Raw genomic sequence first — 20584 nt, forward strand, 5'->3', positions numbered from 1 at the left:
GGTGTTGGATCCTATGCTACTGTGCTTGGATCGTGCTGTGTATACTTACTGCTGTATACTGTTATCTACTGGAGTGTGTACTGATTACTGTGTATGACCTTGGCCTGGCAACGACTCTGAATATTGGATACTATCCGGGTAAATATATCTACCATTGACTACAGTTGTTTCTCTTGTCACTTAATTCCTATGTTTTGCCTGTCCCTCTCCTTCAGCTCTTCTGCTGCGTGCAAAATTCTCTAACAGCAAAGTTCCCCATTCCTTTCCCTCCCTTCTTCCCCACCTGAGCCCCCTTTTTTCTCTTCCCTAAGAGTCCTTGGCATTGAAGAGGCAGCTGATTTCAATTGGATAACTGGAGAGATGAAAACAGGGAACACGGCAGGAAGGTCACAATGCTGATATCATTGTCCAAGTCCCCCATTGTCCATGTCCCTACGCTGAAATAGCTTCTAGTGCATCAAAAAAAAAAGCAGAAGGGTGTTTCTGTCCTTTGGTGAAAAGAATTTTAGACCAAGGAAGATTGTGCTATTGTAGCTCATCCCCAGCAGTTGAGATAGTATAGGGGCCCAGAAAACAGAGACTGCCCTGCATCTATTTCCCCGCCAGCCCCTCTGTCTTGAGGCCTATAGCAGCATCTTACATGAAGATGTCCCTTATCTCACAGATCTAGTGAAGAAAAGGGGAGATGGGGAGGGCCCACTTCTATGACTGCATAAGGGCTTCTATGACCTCACAGTTGCCGCCCAGCCACGGAGGCCATTTTGCCTGAATGACACAAGTCCAACTTCAGAGGAAGCCAACCTCAGGGGAATTCCAGTGGGCCGGACTGGCAGAAGGAAGAGGAGGAGGAAGGAACAATCCTTGTGGGCTGACTTGTTCCTTAAAGCAAAGCTATTCTGAGTTACTTGTGCCGTTTCTGCATAATCTGCTGATTTTACAAGTAAGCGTGTACCATAAAACCAAATAAGGTATTAATGTCTAAAGCAAGCTGTTTGTTCTGCAGTTTCATTTTCTTTCTGCTCTGTTGGCTTAATATGTTTTGCTTTCTTACCTTCCACATATTCCATTAGGAATACACTTTCCAGTTCTTTTCTTCCATGCAGACTGAGATTATTCATAAGCATTATTTTACTGGCACGTCTCTCACCCCACCTCAGAGCGATGGACAGCCCTCCCCAATATATAACCTTCACACCAACCTTGTAAGGTAGACCAGTCTGAGATTGTGTGATTTGCACAGGATAGGGTGGTAAACTCCTGGAGATCTGGGATGGATCATAGGGAGGGGAAGGGAAAGCAGGGATGTGATGGCATAGAGTCCACACTACAAGTCTGCAATTTTTCCCTCAGGGAAACTGATCTCTTTAGTCTGGAGATCAACTGTAATTCCAGGAGAACTCCAGGCCTCTGCTGGAGGTTGGCAACCCTAACACAGAACTTTCCTAGCATATTTCTGAATTAGAACTCGGATCTCCTTCTAGCCACTACACCACATTGACTCACTAATGATATGGCCATCAACTGGCATTTTTTAATATACCTTAACAAAACTAAGAAACCTTTGCACATGGTTTTCTTTAAGGAAGAATGCAACAATTGTTGTTTTCATTTGTACAATAAAAACAGTATATCCCATTCTCTATATCACAAAAGCTTTCATCTGGCAAACCCATGATAAAGGAGTTTTGCAGGATTCTAAACCAATCCTGTTCTCTTTGAAGGTCCCACAGGCATCTATTTGGTCTTCATCTGGACTGGATTCAGGCCACCTAACGGAGAAGATGAGACACTGTTAGAGATAATGGTGAAATCTAATGAGATGAATTTTACCATCCTCACTTCCCTGATATTCCCACCTGCTGAAGAATTGTGACGAGCTGTTTAGCAAGAGTCAGTTTTTTATCAGTCATTTTTACCTCCCAGTGCCTACAAAGACAAGGTATGCACACGGGGTGGAGGAAGGAAGTGGGGACATTTGTAACTGCCAGAGGAGCTCTTTTGTGCAAATTTTCAAATTAGCTATCTTGGGCAATGTCCTCCCAGGGTTTTTCTCCAGTTCCAGCAGGGCCGTAGCCAGGTTATGGAAGGTTAGGGGGGCATTTACATTTTTTTGGGGGGGGCACTGATGCGTGCACACAAACTTTCCTCTCTGTGCCATTCCCTCCTCCCACCAGATTGTTTCCAGGTGAGGAGCAGAAGCAACCCCAGCCCAGTGAGAGTTAAAGGGCCTGTGGATCAGCTGTTTCGCAGGTCCTTTAACTGATGTTGGGAGCTGGGGGCTGCTTTTGTTGTGGCTCTGCCAGCTGTTTTAGTGGCAGGAAAGGAAGAGAGGGCGGCGACCAGAGTGACAGGGAGGGAAGAGAAGGGTCTTCCCTTCCCTCCTGGCTCCCATTAAAATAACCTATGCTGCGGGCCCTGGCAGAAGCAGCCCCCAGCTCCCACCACCAGTTAAAGGACCTGCGAAACAGCTGATCCGCAGGCCCTTTAACTCTCACCCGGCTGGGGCTGCTTCTGCTCCTAGCCCACAAGCGACCCAGCGGCAGCCCCGGAGCCATGGCAGAGCCCTGGGGGCTGGTTGGACTCCCTGGTCAGGGGGCCTGGCCGAGAAGTCGGGGCTGTGCCCCCACAGGCCCCCTCGTAGCTACAGGCCTGAGTTCCAGTAAGGAGTGCATTGGACAAGGTCTCTCAGTTGTGAGATCACACAAAGGAGTTGCTATAAGCAATAGCTTGGCACCCCCTGCAGTCTGAAGCTGATACTTCCACTAAGCAGAAGGACCATTTCTTATATAGAATTGCTCGCTAAGTAGGGTTGCCATGTCCAATGCAAGAAATATCTGGGGACTTTGGGGGTGGAGCCAGAAGACTTTGGGGGTGGAGCCAGTAGCAAGTTTGTGACAAGTATAATTGAACTCCAAAGGGAGCACTGGCCATCACGATTAAAGGAACTGCGCGCCTTCCCTCCATTGGAAATAATGAAGGATAGGGGCACCACAGAAGGATAGGGGCACCACAGAATTGGACCCCCTGATCCAATCTTTTTGAAGCTTGACAGGTCTTTTGAAGAGAGGCATTGGATGCTATGCTGCAAATGTGGTGCCTCTACCTCAAAACACAGCCTCACCAGAGCCCCTGATACCCTCAGATCAATTTTCCATTATATCCTATGGGAACTGGTCTCCACAGGGAATAACAGAGTGCCCAGCAGACTGTTCCCTCCCCCCTCCCCCCGCTTTCTGATGACCCTGAAGTGGGGGGAGGGCCTCCAAACTGGGGGGTCCCCTGCCCGCACCTGGGGATTAGTAAAAACTGAAATAAACCACTATGTTACTTATATCTTGCAAATAATTGCTCCACAAATTTTTGCAACATCCTATTCTTATATTCACACATATATCATAAATCAAAATTCTTATACATTACCATGAATACAGCACAGCTCAAAATACAAATCAAATTCCAGCTATTGTGAAGGTACCAATGGCCACAGTTTATATTCTTTCATCGATAGACTTGGACAGTATCAATGAATGTGCTATTTCAGACTGCTACCCAAGCAAGAAGTAGCACATTAATTGGTACTATCCATCAGCGAAAGAATATAGACAGTGGACTTTGGTACCTTCATGATAATTGGAATTTGATTTGTATTTTGAGCTGTGCTATATTCATGGAAAGTTATAAGAATTTTGGTTTATGATATATGTGTGAATATATGAATAGGATAGCAATTATTTGCAAGATATAAGTAACACAGTGGTTTATTTCAGTTTTTACTAATCAGTACACTGCGGTTTCCAGTTTGCCCACCCTATCTCTAAGGCACAATTCTAGGGTTGCCAAGTCCAATTCAAGAAATATCTGGGGATTTTTGGGGTGGAGCTAGGAGACATTGGGGGTGGAGGTGTAAGCAAAGTTGTGACAAGCACAATTGAACTCCAAAGTAAGTTCGGCCATTACATTTAAGGGGACCAGATATCTTTTTAATGCCATCCCTACATTAGAAATAATGAAGGATAGGGGCACCTTCTTTTGGGGCTCATAAAATTGGACCCCCCTGGTCCAATCTTTTTGAAACTTGGAGAGCATTTTGAGGAGACTCGTCAGATGCTACGCTGAAAATTTTGTACCTCTATCTCAAAAACCCACCCCACCAGAGCCCCAGATACCCCGGGATTAATTCTCCATTATACCCTATGATCCAGCAGGCATTTCCCTCCCTCCCACCTCCCCCACCCCCATTTCTGATGACCCTGAACCGGGGCTCCCCTGGGGATTGGCACTTGTACTAACGAGTTGCTGAACTTTCGAGTTTTTCACAGTAACACAGGGCAACCAAAGGTTCAAGTTTACCTTCACACTATGCAAACGACCTCTGCAAGGATTGTACAACAACAGAGGCTTTCACAGCCATGTTGTTCTGCCTCCTTCCCCCCTCCCCTTCAGCCTTAAAGACGCAGATACACCATCCAAAGAGGAAGGCTTTATCAAGTAGAGACTGAAGCCTCCAGAGAAGGAAAGGCACATGATGGCTGTGGGGGCGGGGCTTCCCCGCACCGGCCAGCTGACAGGGCGGGAAGGAGCCTGGGAAAGTGGGAGAACCCCCGCTGGGACCTGGGGATTGGCAAGCCACCCCCCCTATAGTCAAAAGGGCAGCAAGCCACCTGCTGCCCCAAATCACATAAGATGTGGAGAAAGGGTGGCGGGGGCTTCTCCAGGGGTTAAAGAGGGCTGCTGGGGGCATGGGAAAGCTTCTGGTGGCTGGCTGCCTGCCTGCCTGCTCTACTAATCCAGGGATTGTTATGCAGCTTCACCTACTATTCAATGGACAAATAGGTGGGGGGGAGTGTCAGAAAGGTTCAGAAGCTCCGCTCCTTTGAGCTCCTGCTGAAAATCAAGGCATGGTCACCACAGCATTTTTCCAGCACTCAGCATTCTTGAAACTAAAATCCCACACCAATGACGTTTTGGTTTCTTTAAGACTAGGGGCTCCCTCCTCTTTCAAAGAGATGTTCTTCCCAAAGGACTCACATGTTTCTCTGTAATGGAGAGTCATCCACCCAAAACCATTCCTTGTTGCAGGAATTAAATTGCAGTCCAATCCAAAAAGCATTCTTATTCTTTACAATATTCTTAATGAACGCCTGCAGGATGGGGGGGGGAAAGCTAGCAAAATATTTCATTAAACATGGATTGCAAAAAAACTGTTCTGTTTTACAACCAATGTATAATTCTCCATCTGTCCTCACCAGAATCTGCTGAACGTGATACCTGAAGTTTTAGCAGATTTGGCCTGATAAATGAATATATTTATTTAGACATAAACAGAGCTTTTTTTGTTTAAAAAAAAAAAGTCCAGCAGGAACTCATGCATATTAGGCCACACCACTGACATCACCATTGTTTCGTGCAGGGGTTTTTTGTAGAAAAAGCCCAGCAGGAACTGATTTGCCTATTAGGCCACACACCCCCAACACCAAGCCAGCTGGAACTGTGTCCCTTTGCATTCCTGCTCAAAAGAAAGCCCTGGACATAAAGAAGATAGCACAGAGGTGTGTTCCTGTAGCCTGCAGCTGAAGCCTTTTCACACTTTGGCTGATACTGAGTTTGTAGCTCTACAAAGATTGTTAGGAAATGTGACAGGGCCTGCCTTCTGGTCAGCAGCCCAACTAGCTCAGTTTAGCCTGAGCTCATCAAAGCCAATAAGTTAAGCAGGATCCACCCTGGTTAGCACTTTGATGGGAGATCACTAAGGAATTCCAGCGTTGCTACTCAGACGCAGGCAATAGCGGATCTCCAGGTCTGGGTTGGAAAATACCTGGAGACTTTGGGGGGCGGTGGAGTCAGGAGAGGGCAGGGTCTGGGGAGGGGAGGGGCCACATCATGATACAATGCCATAGAGTTCACCCATTAAAGCAACTGTTTTCTCCAGGGGATGAACAAAAACTATGTAAAGATCAATACAATAACAACAAAGTGAATTTTATATTATCCTTATATTGTTAATAAATACTCCTGTGCTGCAAGAATGTGCTGAATACAATTTTACCACAGAATTGTACACAAATAAATAACATAATGTACAGAATGAAAACTTGCTTCGAATGCCAATTAACTCTCAGGACCAGGGCCTTTCAATTTGATTCATTCCACTCAAAAGAGGGTTGAGTAAGCAACACTATTGAGCCACTCAGGTTGAAGACATTTTATGCCTCCTTGAAAAAGCTTTGTTGATGTTACAGAATGCTGGAATATTTGTGAAGTTGGTTCTTGAGAAAGCTTGATGTGAAACAAGGCTTGACTTCGAGCTAGCCAGCCTGTTGGAAAGAATGTACTTCGGACCAAAAGTTTTGAGCTTATGAATTAGTCTCATGATTGGAATGAATGAAAACTAAATCTGTTTTACTACAATGTGAGAATGTGGGCATGGAAGTTAGTCAGAGTTATTCTCTCGTCCCCGCAGCTAGAATTGCAAACAATCATCCGAGTTTCAAATCCTTTGGTGGCAGGCCTGGCGCTAGGGGTTCCAGCACCCCAGGCAGAAACCTGCACCTCCACCCTCTCTTAGCTCTATTTTTGCACGTGCTTCAAACACGGCCTGATGATGTCACTGGAAGTGATGTCATGTTTAGCCTGGAGATGAGGTGGCTGAGAGGTGATATGATCACCATCTTCAAGTACTTGAAAGGATGTCATATAGAGCATGGTGTGGAATTGTTTTCTGTGGCCCCAGAAGGTAGGACCACAACCAATGGGTTGAAACTAAATCAAAAGAGTTTCCAGCTCAACATTAGAAAGAATTTCCTGATTGCTAGAGTGGTTCCTCAGTTTAACAGGCTCCCTCAGGAGGTGGTGGGCTCTCCTTCCTTGGAGGTTTTTAAACAGAGGCTAGATGGCCATCTGACAGCGATGAAGATCCTGTGAATTTAGGGGGAGGTATTTGTGAGTTTCCTGCATTGTGCAGGGGGTTGGACTAGATGACCCTGGAGGTCCTTTTCAACTCTATGATTCTATGATTCTACTCTGCCCCCTCCAGCCTCTTCTGTAACTTAAAACTTTACCTGCTCTTCTTGGTCCTGTATCACCAGCAACTGGGCATGCTTCTCACTGCAATTTTCATTGCTCTTATTCCAGTCTTTCTGTATCTCATCAAAAAACCTGTAACACTTGCTGTCATGAAACAGCCAGTCTTTGGGGCACAGGAAGCACTGCTTTTCTCTTGAATGATAAATGGGGTTCTCTGGAAGGCAGATGGATGGGGAAAAGGTCAGTGATGCATTTCTGACAGCAGGGGGCAGCACACACCACACATCTTGCAATCCTGGCCATGGACTGGCTGCTTCTGTCTGGAAAGACTAGTGACCCCCAGAGCCAATGATACAGGGGGCTAAGCATATTCACAGAGTGCAGATCTATTACTGTCTATTGGGAAGGAAACAGAGAAGTCAGACTTATTCACATTTAGAGGTCTGTTGGGATGGGGACAGAAAAGTCAAGCTGTTTCATATTTAGAGACCATGTGTGTGCGTGTGTTATGTGCCATCAAGTCATTTCTGGCTTATGGTGACCCTTTGAATGAATAACCTCCACAGTCCTATCGTCCACGGTCTTGCTCAGGCCTCGCAAACTGAAGGTCGTGGCTTCCTTGACTGAGGTCAATCCATCTCATGTTGGTGCTTCCTCTTTTCCTCTTGCCTTCACACACACCCCTCCCCCACTGTGCCATTATTATCTTTTCCAGTAAGCCTGGTCTTCTCAAGTTGTGACCAAAGAACAATAGCCTCAGTTTAGTCATTTTAGCTTTCAGGGAGAATTAGGATTAATTTGTTACTTCATTTGTCTTTTTGGCAGTCCGCAAAATCCATAAATTCAGGTAGGTAGCCAGGTTGGTCTGAAGCAACAGGACAAAATTTGAGTCCCGCAGCACCTTTAAGACCGATGCTTAATTAAACTTTAGTTAAACTTTGTTTGGTATACATAAAGGCCATCCAATTAATTTAATTACTTAAATGCAGGCTGGCTTTCAGTCACAATGGCTCTCATGGCTATTTTCAATAAAGGCGAAGAAAATTGGTTCAAAAATTAAAACTGCTCAAATCAACCAAGACATCAAGGCCCCAGATGTGTACTGCCGATTACTAGTATTGAGACAGATAGCAGGGCAAAATGGTTCCCTGCTTGTGAGTATCTACAGGATCTAGGAGTAATTGAAAGCAGACCTTTGTGCCAGAGGGGCCTATATCTGATCCAACAAAGCAATCCTTGGGTCGAAGGGCACCATCCCATCTCTCAGAGATTCAGCCATGGAATATGAACATGGGGAGATCTCTCCTAGATCAGACCAAATGTTCCTCCAGTCTAGCACCCCTGTTTCAAGACTGGCCAGATGCCTCCAGGAATTCCATAAGGAAAGCCACAGACAAAAGTTATGCACAGGGTTTGAGGGCACAGACCCTCCTTTTTGTTTTTGGCCTGGAATATCACCCTTGCTCCGCCTGCTGCTGTGCTTCACACCTGCCTAGGTTGCAGAGGGAAGGGGGTATGCAGCACCCAGCTCCTTCTCTGTCCTTGAGGACTGCCTCCTTGTCAGCCTCCTTGCTCAGAGGAGAAAGGGGTAACATAGGCTGTCATCTCTGGCCTGGGAAATTCCTGGAGCTTTGGGTGCAGTGGCTGGAGAAGGCAGAGTTTTCAGAGGGGAGAGGTCAGGGGCCAAGTGGGCCAAGCTGTCAGTTCTCCAGGAGAACTGTAGTCTGGAGATCAGCTGGAATTCCAAGAGAATTTTAGGCCTGAACTGGGGGTTGGCAGCCCTAGCGAGATGTAACAGCACTTCCTCCCTCTCTGAACTGGGGTGTTGAATGTCCCCCTTGGCCATCCTCCCGTATGCCTAAATAGGGCTGCACTGTCCACCCATGCCTAATGGATGCCCCTGATCTCTCATGGGAGTGTAGGGGATAACCCTCATGTCAGACTGCCCACAGCTCATCTCACTCCCTCACTCTGCCAGGCTGTCACTGGAGGAACATCTGTCCAGCATGAGCCTGCTTGGGTGTGCCACTACAAGACATCTCAGCTGGCTCCTCTGTGCTGGGGGTCATAGCTGGGCAGCTGTTGACTTGAGGCTGGGTAAACCCATTACTGCTTGGCAAAAAGTGAGTCCCAGCAGACAAGTTACCTGCAGATGTTCTCTGCTCTGGCTCACACACATGCTGTTTAAGGTAAGGCATCAGTCGGTCCAGGCTTGAATTGCAGTTGCTTCTGTTTCTGGATCTCTGTGGGGTCACCTCCATCTCTGGAGAAGTTTCAGCCTTTGCCTTTGGACTCTGTATAACTCCAAGACAACACCCACATCAAATGGTTACTGCTGTCCAGGGCTTAAAATGCATGGGGGAAAGTGAATTGTCTAACAGTCTAGAATCAGGGGTGTTGAACTCAGTTGTTATGAGGGCCAGATCTACATAAATGAGACCTTGTTGGGCCGGGCCGTGTGTGTACCTATTTAAGATTAGGTAGCAGAGATATAAAACTTTATAAAGAACACATATACAATTTAAAAATTACAATTTTTTTAAAATAAAACATACTCAAAACATTAGCACATTCATCTTAAAGGTGCTTTCTTTGTAGCTCTCCCATGGGATCCAGGGAACTGGGCATAGAAGAAGAAGAAGAAGACGAAGAAGATTTTGGATTTATATCCCGCCCTCCACTCCGAAAAGTCTCAGAGTGGCTCACAATCTCCTTTACCTTCCTCCCCCACAACAGACACCCTGTGAGGTGGGTGGGGCTGGAGAAGGCTCTCACAGCAGCTGCCCTTTCAAGGACACCCTCTGCCAGAGCTATGGCTGACCCAAGGCCATGCTACCAGGTGGGGAATCAAACCCGGCTCTCCCAGATAAGAGTCCGCACGCTTAACCACTACACCAAACTGGCTCTCCAGGCTCCTTCCTTCCTTCCTTCCTTCCTTCCTTCCTTCCTTCCTTCCTTCCTTCCTTCCTTCCTTCCTTCCTTCCTTCCTTCCTTCCTTCCTTCCTTCCCCAGGGGACCAGGATGGGGAGGAACCTCAGCCAGTAGAAGGAAGAGAGGTTTGGCTCAATAGCTCTGCTTGCGACTGAGAGAGCCTGGCAAAGCAAGCTCTGCCTCCCCTCCTTCCTCCTCAAGGAAGGAGCCTCAGCCAATGGAGAAAATAGAGGTTTTGCTCTGAAGCTCCTGTGTGATTGAGCAAGCCTTGCAAAGCAAGCAGTTATGCAGAAGGAAGCAAGAGAGAGGGAGAAGGAAGCAGATGACAGCCAGTTGCTCAGGGGCCTGATAGGCTGCATGTTTGAGACCCCTGGTCTAGATCATCTGGAATGGTTATCCCAAAATACATGTTTGGTGGGATTGTGTGAAACCAAGCATGTGGGGAAGTGTCCCATCAGAAGGAAACTGGCTGGATGGAATTACTGCTGTCTCTCTTGTCCTTCCTTTTTTCTGCCATTCATACAGTGAATCTGTAAAATTTTAAAGGTAAAGAGACATTCAGAGGTGGTTTGCCATTGCCTGCCTCTGCATAGCAATCCTGGATTTTTCGGGTGGTTTCCCATCCAAATACTGACCAGAGCTGACCCTTCTTAGCTTCTGAGATCTGATGAGGTCAGCATATCCAGGTTAGGGCCTCCAGACCTACAAATGCAGACTTATGATCCAAACAAGAAGATATTGGATTTATATCCCGCCCTCCACTCCGAAGAGTCTCAGAGCGGCTCACAATCTCCTTTATCTCCCTCCCCCACAACAGACACCCTGTGAGGTAGATGAAGATATTGGATTTATATCCCACCCTCCACTCCAAAGAGTCTCAGAGCGGCTCACAATCTCCTTTACCTTCCTCCCCCACAACAGACACCCTGTGAGGTGGGTGGGGCTGGAGAGGGCTCTCACAGCAGCTGCCCTTTCAAGGACAACCTCTGCCAGAGCTATGGCTGACCCAAGGCCATTCCAGCAGGTGCAAGTGGAGGAGTGAGGAATCAAACATGGTTCTCCCGGATAAGAGTCCGCACACTTAACCACTACACCAAACTGGCTCTCCACACCAAACTGGCTCACCAAACAAACAGTCATATCAGCTGTGGACCTGGACAGACCTTTATGTTCTAAGCAGAGTGCACTGAAAAACAGGATGGTGGGCCACATTCTTTGAATAGTGGGGTTCTGTGGGGATAAAGGGAAAAGGCAAGCCTGGGGAGGGGAGGAAACTGGCTGGAACTTTTGCGTTCAAGGAATCAATGTGAAGACTTCTAGGGCATATTTCTATTGACAGTTTGTGAACACTAGCTACACTCTGGTGCACAACTTATGACCATGCCATTAATAACATATTGCAAAAGAATATACATGACATTATGCAACTCAACTAGAGTTGCCCATTCTAAGTTGGGAAATTCCTAGATATTTGGGGGGTTGAGCCTGGGAAGGGTGGAATTTGAGGAGAGCTCACCAGGGATGTGTTGCCATAGAGTCCACTCTCCAAAACACCCATTTTCTCTAAGGAAAATGATCCCTGCAGTTTAGAGATCAGTTGGAATTCTGGGAGAATGCTGCACCCCATCAGGAAGCTGGCATTACTAAACTCAGCTATGATGCAGGTTGAGGTGTTCACTTGTGTGATCTCAGCAATCGGGTCAGTATGATTTGTGGAGTGCTGCAAGAGCAGGTTTACTTCTTCTTGGTGTATGGATGTCCAGGACCTCCTCTCTGGTTCCCCTGATACTCCAGCCATTATGTCCACAATTTCAGAAAACCATTTCTGTCACCCTCTAGGTACTCATTTTACCGACCTCAGAAGGATGGAAGGCTCCCCCACCCCAGTCCATACTGCATATTGCACAGAGCAAAAAAGGATATTTATTTGTTTAAAATATTTATTAACTGTTTTTCTTCTTTTCAGCAGCCTCGTGGCGCAGAGTGGTAAAGCTGCAGTATTGCAGTTCTAAACTCTGCTCACAATCTGAGTTCAATCCAGGCAGAAGTTGGGTTCAGGTAGCCAGCTCAAGGTTGACTCAGCCTTCCATCCTTCTGAGGTTGGTAAAATGAGTACCTAGCTTGCTGGGGGGAAAGTGTAGATGACTGGGGAAGGCAACGGCAAACCACCCCGTAAAAAGTCTTCCATGAAAATGTTGTGAAGCAACGTCACTCCAGAGTCGGAAACAACTGGTGCTTACACAGGGGACTACTTTTACCTCCCCCCCCCCTTCCTTATGGAACTTAGGGCAGCTTACAGTATCAAAACAGTACATAGAGTATATAAAATATATAAAGCAATGTTTAGGACCGCTTTAATCAAACACAGTCCTAAATAAAACCTTCTTCAGCTGCTTTCTAAAGACTGATAATGAGAGGGACAGGTGTACCTTTCTGGGGCGATTGTTCAATAATTGGGGGGCTGCCACTGAAAAGACCCCCATTAAATGAGCTTCTTTGATTTATGGGACAGTCCAGAGGGTTTCTCCCTGTGTTCTTAATTCCCAGGTAGGAACAGATGGGAGAAAATCTTCCTTCAGATATCTGAACTATGCTTATGCTACATTTGTCTTTTGGGGGGGTGGGCAGCAAGGCTCTGAGATAAGTTCAAGATTGAATTGCATGAAATAAATGTATTAATTTTACAAAGGTTTTGTGCAATTCATTCATTCATGGACTATAATGTAAGAAATGGAAATGTAATTCATTTGTTAATGCTTGTTGTAGTTGTTTGTAGTTCAAATAATATGGTTGGATCCTAATTTCCACAAGCAGAAGTGTTTCGTTTCACAAGAGTTTGATCAGAAGGCTAATATACACAGCCTTTGGGATCATTATTTAACAAAGATAGGTCATTTGCAGAGAGACCAAGTGGAAGTAAGGTTTCAACTACTGCTACAGCAGATGCCATATTTTTGAGGGCAGTGCCAGAAGAGGGTAGAGTTTAGAGAGGATATGACATCACTTCCAAGTGACTTTATAGGAATTTCCCACAGTCCTTATGATAAAAGCCATAGAGCTTTGGAGAAATTCTTAAAAGTGTCACTATGGGTAAGAACAGATGGGCGCTTAAAGCCACCCAGGGGACGGGAGGCAGGCGGACCAAAAAGTGCGTCCACACGCGCACATCTGCCTGCCGTCCCCGTCCCATCCCGGTCCCATCCCAGGCTGGCCGGGAGCTGGCTTGAAAAGGTACCACTTTCAAAGTGGAACCTTTTCACTGCAGCGCTTCTGAGGTGCCTCCCGGCCATCTGGAAAACCGGGAGGCACCCAGAGAGTGCCCGGGGAGCCACGAGCGGGATGTGGGAACGTTCCAGACACTCCCCGGCCACCCAAGGCCCACCCCTTCCTGCTTGCGCCGTCCGGAAGCTCCACGGCGCTCTTCTTCAGGCTGGCTTTGTTTGGGGCAGCTGCAAGCCGCCCCAAATTGGCCATCTGTTACCAGCCTATGGAGGTAATTTTTTCCTTCTATTTATTTAATAAAACATTTATACCCACCTTCTCTCATGGTTCAAGGCACTTTACAATAACAGTAAAAAAATCCAGTTAAAAACAGAATAAAATAACAAACTCCTAATGTCTCTCCTCCCCTCTCAAAAAAAGATTCCTGCTATTCACAACCATGCAAAAGCCCTGGCAAACAAGCAAGCTTTGCAGTGCCTCTTGAGCATCTCCAAGGAGAGGGCTCCTCTCACCTCCTCAGGGAGACCATTCCATAGATCAGGAGCCATAATGGAAAAGGCTTAGGCTCTGGTTAATGTCAGATGAACCATTCTATGTGGTGGGATAGCCAACAGACGGCTTTCCAAAGCCTGCAGCTGGTGCATAAGAACATATGGAGGGAAACAGTCCTGCTTCTCAGTCTGTTGAAGGCAGTAGACTAGGGCCTAGGTTGGGGGGCTTTACCTACTACGAGAGCTCAGCTTATATTCCTTATAAGCAAATTGTAGGGCAACATCCAGCCATATATACTTACCAGAAACACTAAGCACCACAACTGCCATCAGCAACGCAATGCAGCCAGCACCTCCAACTCGCAGGGCAACATGATGCCATCTGGGGCACTGGTGGGAACCTATTTAATTCCATATATAAGAAACATGGAATGAGAAACATGGAATAATCATGTTTATCCTCTTGTTTAGTAATGGACTATTTTTTGATTTCAAACAGATCAGGATTAATTTAGATGAATTGCAAAATGACCTCTTTCTTTCTAGAAACCGTTCATTTCTGGATTGGCTTTACCTGAGAATTATTTGGACCCAATCTTGATGTAACTTTGAGTTTGGGTGGCAAGATTCCTCTGGAAGCACTCTGTTTAACCAAATTCCACTTGAAGGAATTGCTTTATTTTGACTACTATTTATTTATTTAACTAAATTTATATTCCATCTTTTTGCCCTCACAAAGGGCAACCAAGGAAGCTACAGATTAAAACACATGTAATAAAATCACTTTTTAAATTCATTAAACTAAACCAAAAACACATAATTGAATCTAGAGCTAAAATACAACGAACAACCAAAAGATTCCATAAGAACCAAAAAGATTCCAACACCAACTTGGATGGACCTCTCAATGTTTGTGCCAAATTGCCTTTTAAAGTCATCTAGGCCTAGCCTACAGCCGTCATTACTTTACTAGCAGTAAAGCCCATTGTAGGAAGAAATACAATGGGCCCTAGAAAAATATTCAGCAGGGGGGTGATGAATGTGTAGGTGGCAGGAAGGAAGGAACATACACAAACAGAATGAAAGAAAAAGAAAGAGAGAGAGAGAGAGAGAGAGAATGGTTGGGAAAAGATGAGGAGAAAAGAGTGAAAGAAAGAGAAATGGAAGGAAGGTCGAAAGACAGAGGCTGCAATCACACATGTTAAATAATGCAGTTTCAATCCAGTTTCAAAACACTTTCCATCTGGATTTTGTCAGTTCACACAGTAAAATCCAATTGAAAAGGGCATTGGAAGTGGATTGAAATTGTATTAGTGTGTGTGATTACAGTCAGAATGAAATAAAAAGACAGAAAGACAGATACAGAGAAAGAATGAGAGAAAAAACAGAACAGAGGTAGAAAAAAGAGGGGGGGAGGTTTCTATGTTCACATTTGTTCCCAGTGTCCTTTCCCTCCCACCAAGGAAATATGTTCATATTTGTGTCCCTTCCCTCCAGGGAGTTCTAAGTGCCAGACAAGTCGTTCCCTCTCAATCCTCTTTCATTCTCACAAAAACCTTGTGGTCTAATAATCTATCTGTATCTAAAGTGATCAATATTAAACATTTCTTAGTAGATTATGGGTGCCAGCCTCCAGGTGGCACCTGGGGATCCCCCAATATTACAGTTCATCTCCAGACTACAAAGATCAGTACCCTTGGAGAAAATAGATGCTTTGGAAGGTGGCCTTCATAGCACTGTAACCCACTGAGGTCTCTGTCCTCCCAGGTTCCATCCCCAAATCTCCAGGAGTTTCCCAACATGGATCTGGCAATGCCACACACACACCAGTGCCCAAGGGGGACCTTGCAACTCAATAATAGAAACACACGAGTGTTCTTAAATATGAATTTGCGCAGTTCTGTCCTAGGGTTGCCATCCCTCAAAGATTGACCTGGAGTCTCCGTAGAAGAGATTTTTTAAAGCTATCGTTGGGATTTTAATAGTTTGATAGTGTGTGAAAAAATGTTTGGGGTAGGGAAGGGCTTCTCTAGGAGTAATTTTAGAATTGGTTGTTCTATTCTGCACTGAGGGCCTGGGAGGGTTGTGTTTTGTATTTTGTATTGTTGCCTCACACCATCCCCAATATTGGAGACTGTTTCTTGTACAGTGCTCATACTGGAATGCTTTAAGCATGAGAAAGACCACAATAAATAGACTCCACATTTGGAGATATGTGAAGCAACACAAACACATACACTTCTCTCCAAGTTAGTGCTGCTTCTATAACCAAGTGAGAATTGTGACAAAATGATTATGATTTTTTAAGGTTGCACTTAGATTCGTCTTCAAAGTCTACCTACCAGGAAAAGCTGCAGATCAAAACACTGGGGGGACCTCATGAGCCAAATCTACAAATCGCACAAAATATAGTGGATGCACACACAGATTCTCAGACACATGGTACTTCAAAATCAAGTGGCTGCCCTATTTAAAATGTGCTATATTGCTTCTCCTATCTTCCTTTTGGAAATGAAACACAGACAGGGATGACTGACTGAATCTGAATGAGAAAGTAAGAAATCATGACCAGAGTACAAGCTGTCTAGACAGCGCAATGAAACTGAGCCAGTTGAACACTAGCAGCTGAATGATGCCTCCCGTGCTGAAATTCAGAAGGATAATCAGAGGTAGATAAGGACTGCCCCATATTATCCACTTAACTGAGTGCATAACATTGTGGAACTTTTGAGCCTCAAGGGGACATCATGAAATAAACTGATCATCCTACTAACTCTAAATCTAAGCCTCTGCTACTTTGGTGCCAATCAGGGCAGACAATGCAAGTAAGAAGCAATACAAGGGAGCTTTTCAATCTTCTGTATGCGAACCAAACAAATCCACCCCAGTGTCTATTAATGTGGTAGTTACTCTTATGGGAACTGCTGCTGATAGCTGATCAAGGCCAGATGTAACATTTGTTCATATGAGTGCTTATAACTGATGGGCAGAGATGTGTTGTAAAATCCAGCCCATTGCATCCTGTCAGTTTATACATAGTCACTAATGCAACAGACTGTAAGAGCAGGTAGTGAGTTTTCGTTTCAACCACAGGTACACAGAACTGAAGAAGGCAGAAGGTAGAATTCCAGAAGAAGGTAAGCCCAGACCAAAAGGCAACGATCTAATAAAATTTTACAGCACTCTGAAGCTCTCTGTAGTCTTTTTAATAATGTGTGTGAATACATAATATTTTATTACAATAAAAAATAACCCACATTTTATTTACTAAGCATTACTATGTATTCTGTTAGCCTAGCACAAATAAAGGCTAAATAACTTCCCAAAAAACTACATCGTCTGGACCCAGCCTTTTAAATAGCAAAAAGGCTGGACCTGCCCTGAATTTATGCCTCTTCTGCAGTATTATAAGAACCTTATAGTCTGTGGTTCTGGACCTCTGGCTCCATTGTGAAATTGGCAAGCTCTTCTGAACCAAGTATCTATAGAATGGAAAGGAAAGGTCCCCTGTGCAAGCACCAGTCGTTTCCAACTCTAGGGTGACGTTGCTTTCACAACATTTTCACGGCAGACTTTTAATGGGGTGGTTTGCCATTGCATTCCCCAGTCATCTACACTTCCCCCCCACCTCCTGCATGCTGGGTACTCATTTTACCGACCTCGGAAGGATGGAAGGCTGAGTCAACCTCCAGCCGGCTATCTGAAAACCCAGCTTCCACTGGGGATCAAACTCAGATCGTGAGCAGAGCTTAGGACTGCAGTACTGCAGCTTTAACACTCTGTGCCACAGGGCTCTATAGAACAGGAGCTTTCAAACTGCGTTCCAGAGAGCTTTGGAAGCTTACCAGGAGGTACACTATGCAAATAATAATAATTGGACCCTAGGGCTGTTTCCACCTAGGTGTTTTGATCTGCCTTTGGCTTCCTTACTGCAGCAGTATTTTGGAGAGCAGTATTTTAGAGATGACATTCTCTATTCATCCTGTTTTTGTGTTTGCCTCAGCAGTTCCACAATCTTTTCCAAAACTGGTTTGCCACAGACTTTTTTTTTTTTTAAAGATCTCATTCAAAGTACTTTTGGACACCATATGGAGAAGAGTAACAATTTTAGGCCCCTCTATATCAGCACCATTTCTCTTACCTGTGGCATCCATCTCCACACTCCCCCCCCCCCCGCCCAGGTGATCAGGATTTTTTTTTTTTAAGTAATGGCTATATTGCTATGGTGAAATCTTCTGGCCACAAATTGCAACAATGTGCTAGATTCCAACTTTCATTTTTGAAAGAAACCTCTAACCCTTTTCTTTCAGAGTTACATGGGGAAAGGTATGGTCTGCAGTTCTTCCATGCAATGATTCCTATTGCAATGATAAAAGAATAGATAACTCTGGCTAGTGGGTGACATATAATAGAATATAACCCACTGCTCAAGATATTCTGTGCCTTTCAAAAATATTCATTCTAGAGGGGTAGCTGTATTAGCGTCTGCTCGTAGCAAAATTAAACAGGAAACCAGTGGCACCTTAAAAACAAAATTTATTCCAGCATAAGCTTTTATGAATTAGGGAGTGACCACTGATGCTGGAATGAATTTTGTTTGTCTCCTTTAATTTTGGAAAATGTACGTCCCATGTAGATATTTAGAACCCAATGGCTGGGAGTGATAATGTGCAGAGGAATTTTGAAAATGCAGCCATTGGAAGTTTTGCCATTAATTGCCTGCCATAAAAGTCAGTTAGATAAAACACATTTGAACTCAGTTGTATCTTGAGAGCTTCACCTACACAGGGCTACAAAGAGGCCATGGCTCAGTGGTGGACCATCTGTTTGGCATACAGGAGGTCCCAGTTTCAATCCATGGCATCTTAAGGCAGTAGATGATGTGAAAGACTTCTAACTTGAGACCTTGGAAAGCTGCTTCCAGTCTTAGTAGACAATACTGTCCTTGATGGACTGAGGGTCTGACACAGCATAAGGCAGCTTCATGTGTTCATGTGACATGTAGCCACAAAGCTGTCAGTTTTGTTGGAGATCTCTATTATGTTCTAAACACAATTTTAGAAACTAATTTTGATTACAACTGTTAGCTGTTGTTATTGCTACAAAATGGGGGGGGATAAAAGCTCACCACCTTTATTATCCTGGCAAAATAAGGTATGGGAATGTTTTCTCCATTGCAAAATTACAAGCTATTTTACATGCCAAACTTGCAAAATTATCAAGAAAAATTTACAGCAGTATGGTTTCCAGTAGTATCTTATTTAACTTAGCATAATGTGATTCCTAACAAGGTAGTCTATCATGACTCGCTATTTTTCTAATACATGTCACTCCTAATTTGTATCAGATATGATTTTCTGCATTCTGTTATTAATTTTTGTACTTTACTTGTCATTTTGTAACTTGTTTCAACGCATTGACATATATTGGCTGGGTAGTTTATGTGAAGTATAAGTTTAAATAAAGATTATTTTAAAAAAACAAATATGAATTCAGTTTTATTACTGCACAAAGTCCACCATCCACATTACTGACTGAACTTCCACATTGCCGCGGTTAGAAATAAATACTAAAAAAGATTGTACTTTGCCAGCAAATAAGTCCCCTGGCCTGTTATCAATACAGAATTGTTCCCATTTTCGCTTTGTGAAATTAATTTATTTGAATCTCAATGGAGGGGGGGGGGCAGAATCTTGCTTTGAAACCCATAACCCGGAATGTAAATAGTAAAATCCACTTACAGCAGGCTTGTGATGGTTGCACCAGGCCAGCCTTGGGAAGGTTCAGATCAGCATAAACCACCTTGTCAACCATAGCAGAAGCTGAGGTGGTGCTCAGTGGTTGCTGTTGAATGAAGGCAGGCCCCACTTATGGGTTGAGTAAGATGCGTTCCCAGAAGTTCAGGAAGTGGCATGTCAAAAGATCAGTGTGTCATGCTCAGGGGTGTTCTGTGACACCTTTCTCATGGAAAAAAATGTAAGTATTTTGTGTTTTTTTTAGTAACAATTACAATAATGAGAAAAGAAAAAAGAAGTGTGAGCTTTCTGCAGCAATATAATCTAGCCAAGGCATGCCATGCTGTTGGAAGAATTTTGGAAATGTTGATTTCAAAACATGCCTTCTTTTCCTTCTTATCCAGAAGACGCACGTATTAAAACTCCAATAAGACAGAGCTCAGTATGTGCTTCATTCTCCCACTGAATTCCGAGTGATTTAAAGGGATTCATTTTTGCTGGATTCTGTCCTGTTTCTTTGTGTTTTGTATGAATCTAATGTCCTACTATTATAATACTAGAGGCTCGCTCTGCTCACCAACCTCACTGCTCACTCTACTTGCAATATTTAGCACTGTTTTGCATACTGGATGAACAGGTATTCTTCCTGCCAAAAGAGTTGCCGTGATAGTGAAATACGGCCAGGGGAATCATAACATTCACTCTGATAGCTCAGAGAAGTTCTTAACTGTTTTGTACAGGAGGAGTTATTTTCCACCCTCCCTGTCTGTGCTGCCTTTCTTCCCAATGCAGACCCAAAGCGGCTTACATCATTCTCCTGTCCTCTATTTTATACTAACAAACAGGGCTATTTTTGTGGCAGGAACTCCTTTGCATATTAGGCCACACACCCCTCACACCCCTGATGTAGCCAATCCTCCAAGAGCTTACAGGTTTTTTAGAGCAGGGCCTACTTTTTATTTATTTATTTATTTATTTGTTTGTTTGTTTGTTTGTTTGTTTGTTTATTTATTTTTCGTATTTATATCCCGCCCTCCCCGCCGAAGCAGGCTCAGGGCGGCTAACAACATTGAGTATCAACAATAAAACAGTAAAACAATAAAATAGAAACAATTACAATAATATCAGTTAAAATTAGACAATTTACAATTTAAATTATTAATGCAATTTAAAACAGCAGTT

At 44.3% G+C, this 20584-nt stretch overlaps 1 protein-coding gene across 1 annotated transcript; it reads right to left on the reverse strand.

Moving 5' to 3' along the window:
- Nucleotides 1-2697: 2697 nt before the first annotated feature.
- Nucleotides 2698-19481, reverse strand: LOC132572284 (killer cell lectin-like receptor subfamily B member 1B allele B). Its single transcript, XM_060239175.1, has 6 exons — nt 19409-19481; nt 13970-14068; nt 9170-9325; nt 7059-7237; nt 5029-5141; nt 2698-2713 (listed from the first exon to the last, which is right to left on the reverse strand). Exons 1-6 carry the CDS (start codon nt 19479-19481, stop codon nt 2698-2700), a joined length of 636 nt encoding a protein of 211 aa, XP_060095158.1.
- Between the last annotated feature and the right edge of the window lie 1103 nt (nt 19482-20584).

The sequence above is a fragment of the Heteronotia binoei genome, chromosome 5, assembly GCF_032191835.1.
Source record: "Heteronotia binoei isolate CCM8104 ecotype False Entrance Well chromosome 5, APGP_CSIRO_Hbin_v1, whole genome shotgun sequence".
NCBI lineage: Eukaryota > Metazoa > Chordata > Lepidosauria > Squamata > Gekkonidae > Heteronotia > Heteronotia binoei.

Bases quoted from the DNA above. Each gene is read 5' to 3' on its own strand.
- LOC132572284 (XM_060239175.1), bottom strand. From the start codon at position 19,481: ATGGTTGACAAGGTGGTTTATGCTGATCTGAACCTTCCCAAGGCTGGC. The intron at 7,238-9,169 runs GTAACTTGTCTG...TCTGCCTTCCAG, and splicing joins AGAGCAGAGAACATCTGCAG to AGAACCCCATTTATCATTCA. The intron at 5,142-7,058 runs GTAAAGTTTTAA...CCCATCCTGCAG, and splicing joins TACAGGACCAAGAAGAGCAG to GCGTTCATTAAGAATATTGT.